The sequence below is a fragment of the Squalius cephalus genome (assembly GCF_949319135.1).
Source record: "Squalius cephalus genome assembly, chromosome: 18".
In the NCBI taxonomy this organism is placed as follows: Eukaryota; Metazoa; Chordata; class Actinopteri; order Cypriniformes; family Leuciscidae; genus Squalius; species Squalius cephalus.
The window spans coordinates 36,395,103-36,407,602 of record NC_137139.1 but is presented as its reverse complement, the minus strand read 5'-3'; the positions used below and the strand labels follow the sequence as shown (position 1 = coordinate 36,407,602).

Here is a 12,500-nt window from a genome sequence, read left to right as displayed (position 1 = left end):
GCATGAACATGGGAAAGTGAAAGGAAAGACCCAGCGCTGATGCAATCTCACTCACTCAGCGTTCCTGCGCTCTCGTCCTCGGTTCTGCTCCGGGTCTCTCCTCTCGCTGTCAGCCGGTCTCAGCCGGTTCTGCTCCGGGTCTCTCCTCTCGCTGTCGGCCGGTCTCAGCCGGTTCTCGCTCCGCACTCCTCGGCTCCTCTCGGGCCGTTTCTGAGGCTCTTCCTGTTCAGCGCTGGACTGAGTCTTTCCCCTGGTGGACGTGACCAAGCCCTGCAGGGACTTCAGCACGCTCTGCCTCTTCTCCGCCAGGATCTTGCTCCTCTACACACACACACACACACACACACACACACACACACACACAGAGACGTCAGATCCAGATCCGGATCGGTTCCTCCTAAATAGTGGTGGAACGGATCACAAAATTCACGGTTTGGATCATTTATGGTTTTTGAGCCACGGATCGGATAAATATATGGGGGGGGGGGGGGGTGTACCTTTGCTTTTTGTTTATTACTTAAAGCTCACTTGAAGTTCTTCGATACCACATCTAACACTACTAGCCTAACTGATAAAGATCACACATTATTTAAAACAGGTGAACAGTCAGTAATAAAATAAGAACAAATACTCAAAGTACAAGCAGAGATGAATACTAAAAGTCTAACAGTAGTGTTCAGATACAGACATAAATAATTAAGCCTAAATATAAAATAACACTATGTTCACTGTAGTAATTAAATATAGTTTCATCTTTGTTAACGCTGTATTTTGTTGTTTTATTAGCATTAATGACAGACGACAGCAGGAATATCAGGCTGCTGTCACTTTAAGACCGATGCACTGACACACGTCCGGTGTTCACTGTTCACTCACGACAGAACCGAGAGAACACTCGCTGAGACGGATATTTAGACATAACTATGTGTGTGTGTCTGCATTAATGCGCAAGTCCCAATTTTCGCCTCTTCTTCCACATTTAAAGTCCGCGTGAACCGGAAGTTGCAAACGACTTTTCTCCAGTGTTGTGACGTATTTCCCAGTGAAAAGGAATATTGAATAGATAGTGGAGCGGCTAAGTGCTTATGCTTGGCAGAATCGTTCAGTTTATGATACAAGCGTGAAAATTGGCATGAGCAGTTTCCATGGGTCACTTGACAAGAAAATTGTCCGAGCCACTTGAAATTTCAAGATGGCGGCAATTTTTCAAGATGGCCGACACCTTAGTGGAGCAGTTAAGTGATATAGTGGTTTATTTGGTGATACAAGCATGAAAATTGGCATGAGCAGTCTCTGTGGGTCACTTGACAATAAGCCACCTACAGCTACTTGAAATTTCAAGATGGCGGCCATTTTTCAAGATGGCCACCACCTTAGTGGAGCAATTAGGCTTAAGAAATCATTTAGTTGGTGATACAAGCATGAAAATTGCCATGAACCTAATTGCTCCACTAAGGTGGTGGCCATCTTGAAAAATGGCCACCATCTTGAAATTTCAAGTAGCTGTGGGTGGCTTATTGTCTAGTGACCATCAGAGACTGATCATGCCAATTTTCATGTTTGTATCACCAAATAAACCACTATATCACTTAACTGCTCCACTAAGGTGTCGGCCATCTTGAAAAATGGCCGCCATCTTGAAATTTCAAGTAGCTGTGGGTGCCTTATTGTCTAGTGACCATCAGAGACTGCTCATGCCAATTTTCATGCTTGTATCACCAAATAAACCACTATATCACTTAACTGCTCCACTAAGGTGTCGGCCATCTTGAAAAATGAAAAATCTTGAAATTTCAAGTAGCTGTGGGTGGCTTATTGTCTAGTGACCATCAGAGACTGCTCATGCCAATTTTCACGCTTGTATCATAAACTGAACGATTATATCACTTAGCCGCTCCACTAAGAGGGCGGGGTTTTACTCTAGCGCTCCTCCTCTCCATCGCTGCTCATAGCAGACTAACGGTTTGAGGGGAGTGGTTAAGCGTTTCCCAACCCAAGCCGTCAAACCTACATCATCAGAGAAGGAACGCCATTTCAGACCGGAAGTAACTTTTCAGACTTTGATTAAAGATTACGACGGCAAACTATTTTTTTCTGTGTATTAACTTGCACGGGTTAATTGTTCACCACTAGACTAGTAATATGCGCTAACAAAGTAAATAGGGTCGATTTTGATTTCAGTTGGACTTTAAAATTCTTTGAATGTGTAAATTGGCAAGACAAAACACGTCCAAATGATAATCTCTCAGTCTATGATGGTTGGAGTTATCAGCGTGCCGAACCGCGGGTCAGCTGATGCGCTCTCACCTCCTCAGCTCTCGGGTTGCCCTCCACTTTCGGCTCATCAGGCTTCGCGCTGAGAACGTCGCTCTTCGTCTCCTTGGGTTTACTCGCGGCCTGTCTCTGTTCGTCCTCATCTTGTGCGTTTCTCTTCTTGACGTCGTTGGTCTCTGGTTCTTCTGTGAGCCGCTTCCTCTTTGAGCCTGTAGATTGATCAGGTTAGAAGATCTTTATGCTTATAATGACCATCTAAGATTATAATGAAAACGTGAAACGACATCCGCATTAGATGAGTAAAGTGACGTAAAACTGTGATGTTGGCTTAAAGTCTTGTCTGAAACTTTGAAGATTTTACTCAATAAAATGTTTTAACATGTTCGAGCACATTGCTAACACGTTTTAACATGTTGCTAGCATGATTTAGCACGTTGTTAGCATGTTTCAAGCCTTATTTTTACATTAAAGAATTTTAAACATTAAGAGTTTTTAAGGATCCGTGGACAAACCGTAAAAAGATTTCTGTCACTGAAAGCAAGACTTCAGATCACCTGCTGGGCCGGAGGGGGCGGAGCTGCTCGTCACCGCAAGAGAAGTGGGCGTGTCTTCCTTCACATCAGAGTTCGTTAGCGAGCGTTTGCGTCTCAGCGTGGGCGGCCTGACCGGCGCGGCAGTGATGTCATCAGTGGTCTCGGTCAGATCTGCAGTAGAGCGCATGAAAGTTTTAAGATTTTACTCAAAGGAATCAATAAAATGTTTTAACATGTTATAGCACATTGCTAACATGTTTTAACAAGTTGCTAAAATGTTTTAGCATGATTGAGCATTTTTATATATATATACACACACACTCACCTAAAGGATTATTAGGAACACCTGTTCAATTTCTCATTAATGCAATTATCTAATCAACCAATCACATGGCAGTTGCTTCAATGCATTTAGGGGTGTGGTCCTGGTCAAGACAATCTCCTGAACTCCAAACTGAATGTCAGAATGGGAAAGAAAGGTGATTTAAGCAATTTTGAGCGTGGCATGGTTGTTGGTGCCAGACGGGCCGGTCTGAGTATTTCACAATCTGCTCAGTTACTGGGATTTTCACGCACAACCATTTCTAGGGTTTACAAAGAATGGTGTGAAAAGGGAAAAACATCCAGTATGCGGCAGTCCTGTGGGCGAAAATGCCTTGTTGATGCTGGAGGTCAGAGGAGAATGGGCCGACTGATTCAAGATGATAGAAGAGCAACTTTGACTGAAATAACCACTCGTTACAACCGAGGTATGCAGCAAAGCATTTGTGAAGCCACAACACGCACAACCTTGAGGCGGATGGGCTACAACAGCAGAAGACCCCACCGGGTACCACTCATCTCCACTACAAATAGGAAAAAGAGGCTACAATTTGCACGAGCTCACCAAAATTGGACAGTTGAAGACTGGAAAAATGTTGCCTGGTCTGATGAGTCTCGATTTCTGTTGAGACATTCAGATGGTAGAGTCAGAATTTGGCGTAAACAGAATGAGAACATGGATCCATCATGCCTTGTTACCACTGTGCAGGCTGGTGGTGGTGGTGTAATGGTGTGGGGGATGTTTTCTTGGCACACTTTAGGCCCCTTAGTGCCAATTGGGCATCGTTTAAATGCCACGGCCTATCTGAGCATTGTTTCTGACCATGTCCATCCCTTTATGACCACCATGTACCCATCCTCTGATGGCTACTTCCAGCAGGATAATGCACCATGTCACAAAGCTCGAATCATTTCAAATTGGTTTCTTGAACATGACAATGAGTTCACTGTACTAAAATGGCCCCCACAGTCACCAGATCTCAACCCAATAGAGCATCTTTGGGATGTGGTGGAACGGGAGCTTCGTGCCCTGGATGTGCATCCCACAAATCTCCATCAACTGCAAGATGCTATCCTATCAATATGGGCCAACATTTCTAAAGAATGCTTTCAGCACCTTGTTGAATCAATGCCACGTAGAATTAAGGCAGTTCTGAAGGCGAAAGGGGGTCAAACACAGTATTAGTATGGTGTTCCTAATAATCCTTTAGGTGAGTGTATATATATATATACGCGAGCCGGGACTCGAACTCGGGTTGCTTGAAGTGCAACGGTGCTATATGTCCACGCTGCCCACGAGGCCATCAGCGCCGACATGTTTTAGCATGTAGCTTGCATGATTTGGCATATTGTTAGCATTTTCTAACATGTTGCTTGGATGTTTTACTACGTTGAGACATGTTTCAAGCATGATGTAACATTTTGTTAGCATGTTTTAACATGTTGCTAGCATGATTTAGTACATTGTTAGCAAAACTTCAGATCACCTGCTGGGCCGGAGGGGGCGGAGCCGCTCGTCACCGGAAGAGAAGTGGGCGTGTCTTCCTTCACATCAGAGTTCGTTAGTGAGCGTTTGCTTCTCAGAGTGGGCGGCCTGACCGGCGCGGCAGTGATGTCATCAGTGGTCTCGGTCAGATCTGCAGTAGAGCGCATGAAAGTTTATGAAAGTTTGAAGATTTTCAATAAAATATTTTAATAAGTTCTAACACATTGCTAACATGTTTTAACAAGTTGCTAGCATATTTTAACATATCGCAGACATGTTTTAGGAAGATTTAGCATATTGTTAGCATTTTCTAGCATGTTGCTTGAATGATTAAATATGTTGCTAACATGTCTCTAACATGATTTAACATATTGCTATCATGTTTTAACATGTTTCTAGTAGGGCTGCAACTAACGATTATTTTGATAATCGATTAATCGGACGATTATTTTTTCGATTAATCGATTAATCGGATAAAAACTTTAACAATTCAATTTGATTTTTTGCTTATTATAACTAAATAAAACCCTAAATCAGGGTATTTATGTGTAAAAGTGTACTTTAAAAAGTGCAAAAGCCACACATTGAGTTTTACTAATATAATCTTTAATTTTTACATTTTAAACCTTAAGACACAAAAGTTTGTCCAGTTTTTAAACAGTAAAACTTATTTAAATATCCAAAATATAAATAAACTAAACAAAATATTGAGTTGCGCTGCTCATATAAACTTCACATTATGAAATTAGGACACAAACATGTTTGTAATAAGATATTAAGCAGCAGATTTTGAATTCCAATGTAGAATGCGATCTGTTATTTCTTCAACAGACCGCTGCGAAGTAACGTTATAACATACCGTTGCCATGAAAAACAGAGCTTTGCTATGGACGAAGGATTCTAACCGTAGAGACGGAACAGACTATTTTCTTTAGCGGAAGCAATACAATCATTTTTAAATCAATAAACTAATTTTTAAATCAATATTTTGTGTCAAATTATTGAATTATTTGGTGGGTAGCCATGCAATAAGCGGGATAATGTAGAGCGAGGCGGTTGAAATAGCGAATACAACCCCGACAGGCTGATCGAGACCCCGACGCGAAGCTCTACATTAACGTTATCTCTTACATAGTAACGTTAATGCTATAAAAAGAGAGCGGAATGGAGGTAACGTTAACTTACGCAACAAGCTAACAGGCTTGATTAAAAGGACAAGAAAAATGATGCATTAGTGCACAAGCATTCGCTGAAAACCACTGACTACAGTGACTAAAAAACAATATTTTACTGCTGCTGTTATTAACTGCCTTTATATTTAGTGCTTCACTTTGTAAACACCATTTAATTTAACCTATTTCTGCGGTAGCGCTATTATAATCCATCACTTATGTTGCGAGCGAACTGATTGCGCAACCTGATGCTCGATGCAAAATAGATCTAGTGTGACTGTCCCGAAGTTAGTAAACAAAGCTGTTTACACTGTAGTAATGAATTCAACTAGACTACCATTTTCACATCTTCATATAATGAGGATATACAGTTTTTGCTCGCCGTGCTGATGTTTCACCTTCATCCGTGACACCAACGTGTTTCCTCTTCATGTGTTCGTGCATCATTGTGGTACTTCCATGCCACACAAGCTCAGCTTTGCATAACTTCCAGATTCCAGATTTAATGTAAAATGCTCCCATGCCTTAGATGACTTTTTCTGCCGCCGATTGATCTGTCATTTCTCCGATTACTCTGCCATTTCGCGTGACTGTGTTGTCATGAAAGTGACGTCATCAGTAACGCTCCCCGTGACGTGAGCAGACCAACTAATCGACAATGACATTCGTTGACAACGATTTTCATAATCGATTATTATCGATTTTATCGATTAGTTGTTGCAGCCCTAGTTGAAAGCATGATTTAACACGTTGCTGGTTTGTTTCTAACATGGTTTAACACATTGTTAGCATGTTCTAGCATGTTGCTTAAATGATTTAATATGTTGCTAACATGTCTCTAACATGATTTAACATATTGCTATCATGTTTTAAAATTTTTCTAGCATGATTTAACACGTTGCTAACATGATTTAACACATAGCTAACACGTTTTAACATGTTGCTAGCACGATTTAGCACATTGTTGACAAAACTTCAGATCACCTGCTGGGCCGGAGGGGGCGGAGCTGCTCGTCACCGCAAGAGAAGTGGGCGTGTCTTCCTTCCCATCAGAGTTCGTTAGTGAGCGTTTGCTTCTCAGCGTGGGCGGCCTGACCGGCGCGGCAGTGATGTCATCGGTGGTCTCCGTCAGATCTGCAGTAGAGCGCATTAAAGTTTATGAAAGTTTGAAGATTTTCAATAAAATATTTTAATAAGTTCGAACACATTGCTAACATGTTTTAACAAGTTGCTAGCATATTTTAACATATCGCAGACATGTTTTAGGAAGATTTAGCATATTGTTAGCATTTTCTAGCATGTTGCTTGAATGATTTAATATGTTGCTAACATGTCTCTAACATGATTTAACATTGTTAGAGTGCTTTAATAGGTTTCTAATATGATTTAACACATTGTTGTCAAGACTTCAGATCACCTGCTGGGCCGGAGGGGGCGGAGCTGCTCGTCACCGGAAGAGAAGTGGGCGTGTCTTCCTTCACATCAGCGTTCGTTAGCGAGCGTTTGCTTCTCAGCGTGGGCGGCCTGACCGGCGCGGCAGTGATGTCATCAGTGGTCTCCGTCAGATCTGCAGTAGAGCGCATGAGTTTATGAAAGTTTGAAGATTTTACTCAAAGGAGTCAATAAAATGTTGCAAGCATATTTTATGCTACTCATTGTTAAACATGTTTTAGCACATCGCAGACATGTTTCTAGCATGATTTAGCATAGTGTTAACGTTTTAACGTGTTGCTTGCATAATTACTACCTTACTAACATGTCTAGCATGATTTAACACTGTTAGAATGTTTTAATATATTTCTAACATGATTTAACACGTTGCTGGTATGTTTCTAACGTGAATTAGCATATTGCTCGTCTGATATACTACGTGTTTAGCATATTTCTAACATGATTTAAAACATTAACAAGTATTAACATGTTGCTAGCATGACTTAGCAATGATCACCTGCTGGGCCGGAGGGGGCGGCGCTGCTCGCTACTGGAAGAGAAGTGGGCGTGTCTTCCTTCCCATCAGAGACTTTTAGCGAGCGTTTGCTTCTCAGCGTGGGCGGCCTGACCGGCGCGGCAGTGATGTCATCAGTGGTCTTGGTCAGATCTGCAGTAGAGCGCATGAAAGTTTATGAAAGTCAATCAAATGATTTAACATGTTCTAACATATTTTAACACATTTTAGCATGTTTTAGCATATTGTTAACATGTTTTAACATGTTGCTTACAAGATTTAGTATGTTGCTAACATGTCTCTAACATGATTTAACATATTGCTAACGTGTTTAAACATGTTGCTAGCATGATTTAACACGTTGCTGGTATGTTTCTAACGTGAATTAGCATATTGCTCGCCTGATTTACTACGCTGCTAGCATGTTGCTAACATGATTTAGCATGTGTTAACATGTGTTAGCATGTTGCTAGCATGACTTAGCACAGATCACCTGCTGGGCCGGAGGGGGCGGAGCTGCTCGTTACTGGAAGAGAAGTGGGCGTGTCTTCCTTCCCATCAGAGTTTGTTTGTGCGCGTTTGCGTCTCAGCGTGGGCGGCCTGACCGGCGCGGCAGTGATGTCATCGGTGGTCTCGGTCAGATCTGCAGTAGAACAAATGAAAGTTTGAAGTCAATAAAATGTTTTAACATGTTACTTACATGATTTAGTACGTTGCTAACATGTCTCTAACACATTTTAACATCTTGCTAGCATGATTTAGCATATTGCTAACATGATTCAACACATTGCTAACACATTTTAACATGTTGTTAGCATTTAGCTTAGATTTAGCACATTGTTAGCAAGACTTCAGATCACCTGCTGGGCCGGAGGGGGCGGAGCTGCTCGTCACCGCAAGAGAAGGGGGCGTGTCTTCCTTCACATCAGCGTTCGTTAGCGAGTGTTTGCGTCTCAGAGTGGGCGGCCTGAGCGGCGCGGCAGTGATGTCATCAGTGGTCTCGGTCAGATCTGCAGTAGAGCGCGTGATCCTCAAGGGCTGAGTGATTTCAAACACAACACACACAACATTAGCAACTCGTACACCAGGTTCAGATGTGATGGAGAATGGCGTCACACAAACCTTTTGGCGATTGTTAGCATCCATCCGTTTGTTCGCCGTTGAAATGATCTTTCTATTCAGTACGCGTTTCCTGTGAGCGGAAAGTGTCTTTGCCACGGCGGCTCGTCTCGCTAGAACAATCTTCCTGGACGGCATCATCCTCCTCCCTGCCGCGGCCGTCCTGAGCGACGTCACTCTCCTCGCGGGCGCGACCTCTTTCGTCCGTCTTTCGTCGGGCGTGGCGATCTTTGCCGCTGAGTCTCTGGAGCGCGTCGACCTGGCTTCGGGTGTTTGATCACCCGTCGACTTGACAGATTCAGACTTTGCTTTGCTTTGAGCTTCTCTGCTACGTGGCGTCGCTGCTCTCGGTGGCGGAGGCCGATTCGTCTGCAAATCAGCCGTCGCCACCGAATCGTTACGGGATCCAGTCTGGCTTTTGGCTTCGCTCTGATTTTCTGCTTTCTTCTTCCTGTCTTTCAGTCTCTGCCGACTCTCTGACAGCCGCTTCACCAGCGCTGCTTTCTGTCAGGGACACAAAGCCCACGCATTACAGTCTTTAAGGCTGCTCACACCGATAACTATAACGATAAATTACTTTTCTTTCCTCTGTGACATTATCGTTAGAATTGTGGTGTGTTTTGAACGATATATTTATCATTATATTTATCTTAACAGCAAACCACACTGACCTTGTGACCTCTGAGGCCCACGCCCGGGTCGTTCTCGATCTCCCACATGCCCTCCTCGAACCCGCCCCGTTTGATGGGCCGGCCGTACTTCTCTTTGTTTGGCCAGTAGGGGGCGATGTCTCTGGGGAAGAGAAATGTTCTGGAAGAGAGTGCAATGCTAGTTATTACTAAATTGCAAGTGACAATGACTATAAATGTAGTATAAATGTAGTCCATGTAAACTTAGTTTATTTGTCTGATTGACTGTGTTTACATGTGCACCAATAATGCGATTATAATGGGATTTTTGCAATATTGCGATTAAACTTTACCTCGTGTAAACGCGACACTTCGATCAAACTAACGCAATCAAGCTCATAATCGTAGTGACCATATTCACTTTAAACTATGTGGCATATGCCGATTTTTGCTTGAACATGTTAAACATATCTAATCATATCTATAATGCATTTTCATTTTGCAACTTATAAAACGTTAAAATAGCCTATATGTTAAAACTAGTGTAGTAAATAGCAAATGTAAATTATATTATTGAATTTAAATGATCATTTGGCTCCAAACGTTGCACATATGGTATGTAAATATTAATAATAATTAATATTGCTACCCATAAGCTTTCATAGTTAGCGGTGTGATCTACTGTTAATCCAACTTTGAGTCCTGAGGTGGTCTTATAAACACGTTAAGATGATTTATTTTATACATAGATTAGACAGATATTTCTGCATTATAATTCGAGTTTCTCTGTATAACAGTTGTACAACACAAAGCAAACCTGTGGTTTAATGGAGGCTGTGCGTTTTGTTTTGATTGTTTCATCACGTGTGTGTTTGATCCGAGTTCACTTACGTGGAGTGTGTTCCATAAAAGAAGATGGGGATCTTATTTCTTGGGGCTTTTCCTTCACCAATCTGAGGGACAAAACAACAACAACAACACATAAACAGTCAGATTTCAACTTGGTTTTTTGTTTTACATGGGATGAAAATGCCTGATATCTGCTGTACAGAAACTCACTCTGGCAGGCCAGAAAGGATAACCCTTCATCTTAGCAAACACTACATCGCCTGGAATAAAACCATCGGTGTTCTGATCAGATGTAGTCTTCATCTGAGAAAACAAGATACAAATGAACACAAATAACACTCATCATGTGTCTTCAACACACCAAAACAATAAACAAAACACTTTGTCGGCAGAGACACATCTTACATGCATTAAATTAGCCGTGATTTTGCCTTTGTAAAACAATAATATAATGTTATTATCATTTCATTGCTATCGACATTGAAGTAAATAAAATGATAGCCGTGTTTAGCTAGCTTAGGCTAACACACGCCCATTGTTTGTATATGAACTCACCTTCACTCCCTTCTGCATATCTACCTACTCAAAGACGATTTTATTAAGACTTTAATTTAAAAACAAATGGAAAATACACCAGTAGTTAAAAATATTATCACGCGATGAATGAAAGGACATGAAGACTTGCGAGAGAGTGTGTCTCCCCTCAGCACCGGTGGAATAGTTCAGTCCGCCTCCCGCTCTCAGCAGCGTGCCTGAGGAATGTACCATTACACAGAGAGAGGGAGGTTAGGGTTAATATTTATTCTTAATATGATTAATAACATTGGTTTCTTCTCAATATTAAGCATAATTACTAAATAGTTTGTGGTATATTTAACCACGCAGTAATTTAAAAATATTTTCGCGGATTGAAAAACAAACTTACGTGATTGTTTGTCAACAGCAGCCGTTAAAGAGTTAAAATTAAGCGGTAAAAAGCGGTAAAAAAAAATAAATAAAGTTGTTTAAAATATTCTAACGCTTTATTTAATCATTTAACAACATAAAAACATATGTAAAAATGAAAAGTATTCAGCGAGTGCACACGTGTTTTGATTAATATTTCGCGGTGTTTTTCGTTTATCATTGTTGTCATGGTGAGGAGGAAACATGGCGTCAGATTCAAACAGACGCTGAGGAGTGTTTACAACTACACGGATTTATATTTGAATGTGTTTTACTGCATTATTTAATGAGAAACGCGCACACAAGCGTAACACGCCTGTTAAAGCTAGGTTGGTCTTTAGTTTGACTCATGTTCTTGTGAATTGACCGTTTATCGCGTTTAGAAACAAACGCGTGAATTTTATTTAGTTTTCGTAACGTTAGAACTTTATTGTGTATCATGATTCATGTGCTTCTTTTGCGTGTTGATCAATTACTTGTATATAAACTAGTTTTTGTCGAACTGCCATCTGGAACTCGATGTACACTGCAAAAAAAAAATTGTCTTACTTAGTATTTTTGTCTTGTTTGTAGTCCAAATATCAAACATTTCTTAAATCAAGATGCATTTACTAAAGTAGTAATGACATAAGATATTAAGTCTAAAGTCTAAAAAAAGTAAGAAAAATAATGTTGTTTCTGTTTGAATTAACATTATTTTTCTGACCCCATTGGCAGATAATTTTGCTTTTTTTAAGCATCAACTCACTTCATTTTGATTAATTCCCCCGGAAAACAGGACATAATATCTTATATCATTTTACTCATCTAGTAAATGCATCTTGATTTAAGAGTTTTTAGATATTTGGACTGGAAACAAGACAAAAATACTAGTAAGAAAAGCATTTTTTGCAGTGTAAATGCACATCTAAACCGCTTTTCTTTGTTATGTTAAGGCTATAATGTTCTGTTGTTGTTTCATGTTTCTCCTTCTCTCTGTGTTTGTAAATCCCCCTGAAACATGACTGTATTTCTCGTGTGTGTGTGTGTTTTGTTCTCGGGCGTCAGCAGTGTGAGGACCGGTTGACCTCATGCCCTCTGGGTTGCCCTCGGCCCGGCTTCGGCCCAAGCGCGGCCCGGTTCCCTCCTCCTCCTCTTCTCTGAGGGCGTCTCACCCGGCCGCGGCACAGAACCCACAGGAGGAGATCCACAGGTCCATCTCACGCTTTACCACATCTGACCACCACC

General features: G+C 41.3%; 2 protein-coding genes across 6 annotated transcripts in view; one reads left to right on the top strand and one right to left on the bottom strand.

Moving 5' to 3' along the window:
• The window catches only part of psip1b (PC4 and SFRS1 interacting protein 1b), a 15,821-nt gene extending 4,774 nt beyond the window's left edge, over positions 1-11,047 (bottom strand). Inside the window, exons 1-14 of one of the 4 annotated variants that reach the window (XM_079848878.1) lie at positions 10,884-11,047; positions 10,539-10,631; positions 10,371-10,432; positions 9,522-9,660; positions 8,854-9,354; positions 8,592-8,769; positions 8,225-8,374; positions 7,735-7,884; positions 7,204-7,353; positions 6,771-6,920; positions 4,616-4,765; positions 2,829-2,978; positions 2,308-2,483; positions 56-321 (exon numbers count right to left, since the gene is read on the bottom strand). In XM_079848878.1, the coding sequence (XP_079705004.1) occupies positions 56-321; positions 2,308-2,483; positions 2,829-2,978; positions 4,616-4,765; positions 6,771-6,920; positions 7,204-7,353; positions 7,735-7,884; positions 8,225-8,374; positions 8,592-8,769; positions 8,854-9,354; positions 9,522-9,660; positions 10,371-10,432; positions 10,539-10,631; positions 10,884-10,901 (2,333 nt within the window). In that variant the 5' untranslated portion in view covers positions 10,902-11,047. The remainder of the gene's footprint in view (positions 1-55; positions 322-2,307; positions 2,484-2,828; positions 2,979-4,615; positions 4,766-6,770; positions 6,921-7,203; positions 7,354-7,734; positions 7,885-8,224; positions 8,375-8,591; positions 8,770-8,853; positions 9,355-9,521; positions 9,661-10,370; positions 10,433-10,538; positions 10,632-10,883) is intronic. The other 3 variants (XM_079848880.1, XM_079848879.1, XM_079848881.1) reach the window with 3 other exon arrangements.
• Positions 11,048-11,452: 405 nt separating this feature from the next.
• The window catches only part of ccdc171 (coiled-coil domain containing 171), a 26,816-nt gene continuing 25,768 nt past the window's right edge, over positions 11,453-12,500 (top strand). Inside the window, exons 1-2 of one of the 2 annotated variants that reach the window (XM_079848758.1) lie at positions 11,453-11,602; positions 12,324-12,465. In XM_079848758.1, the coding sequence (XP_079704884.1) occupies positions 12,344-12,465 (122 nt within the window). In that variant the 5' untranslated portion in view covers positions 11,453-11,602; positions 12,324-12,343. Of the gene's footprint in view, positions 11,603-12,320; positions 12,466-12,500 lie in introns of both variants that reach the window. The other variant, XM_079848757.1, reaches the window with a different exon arrangement.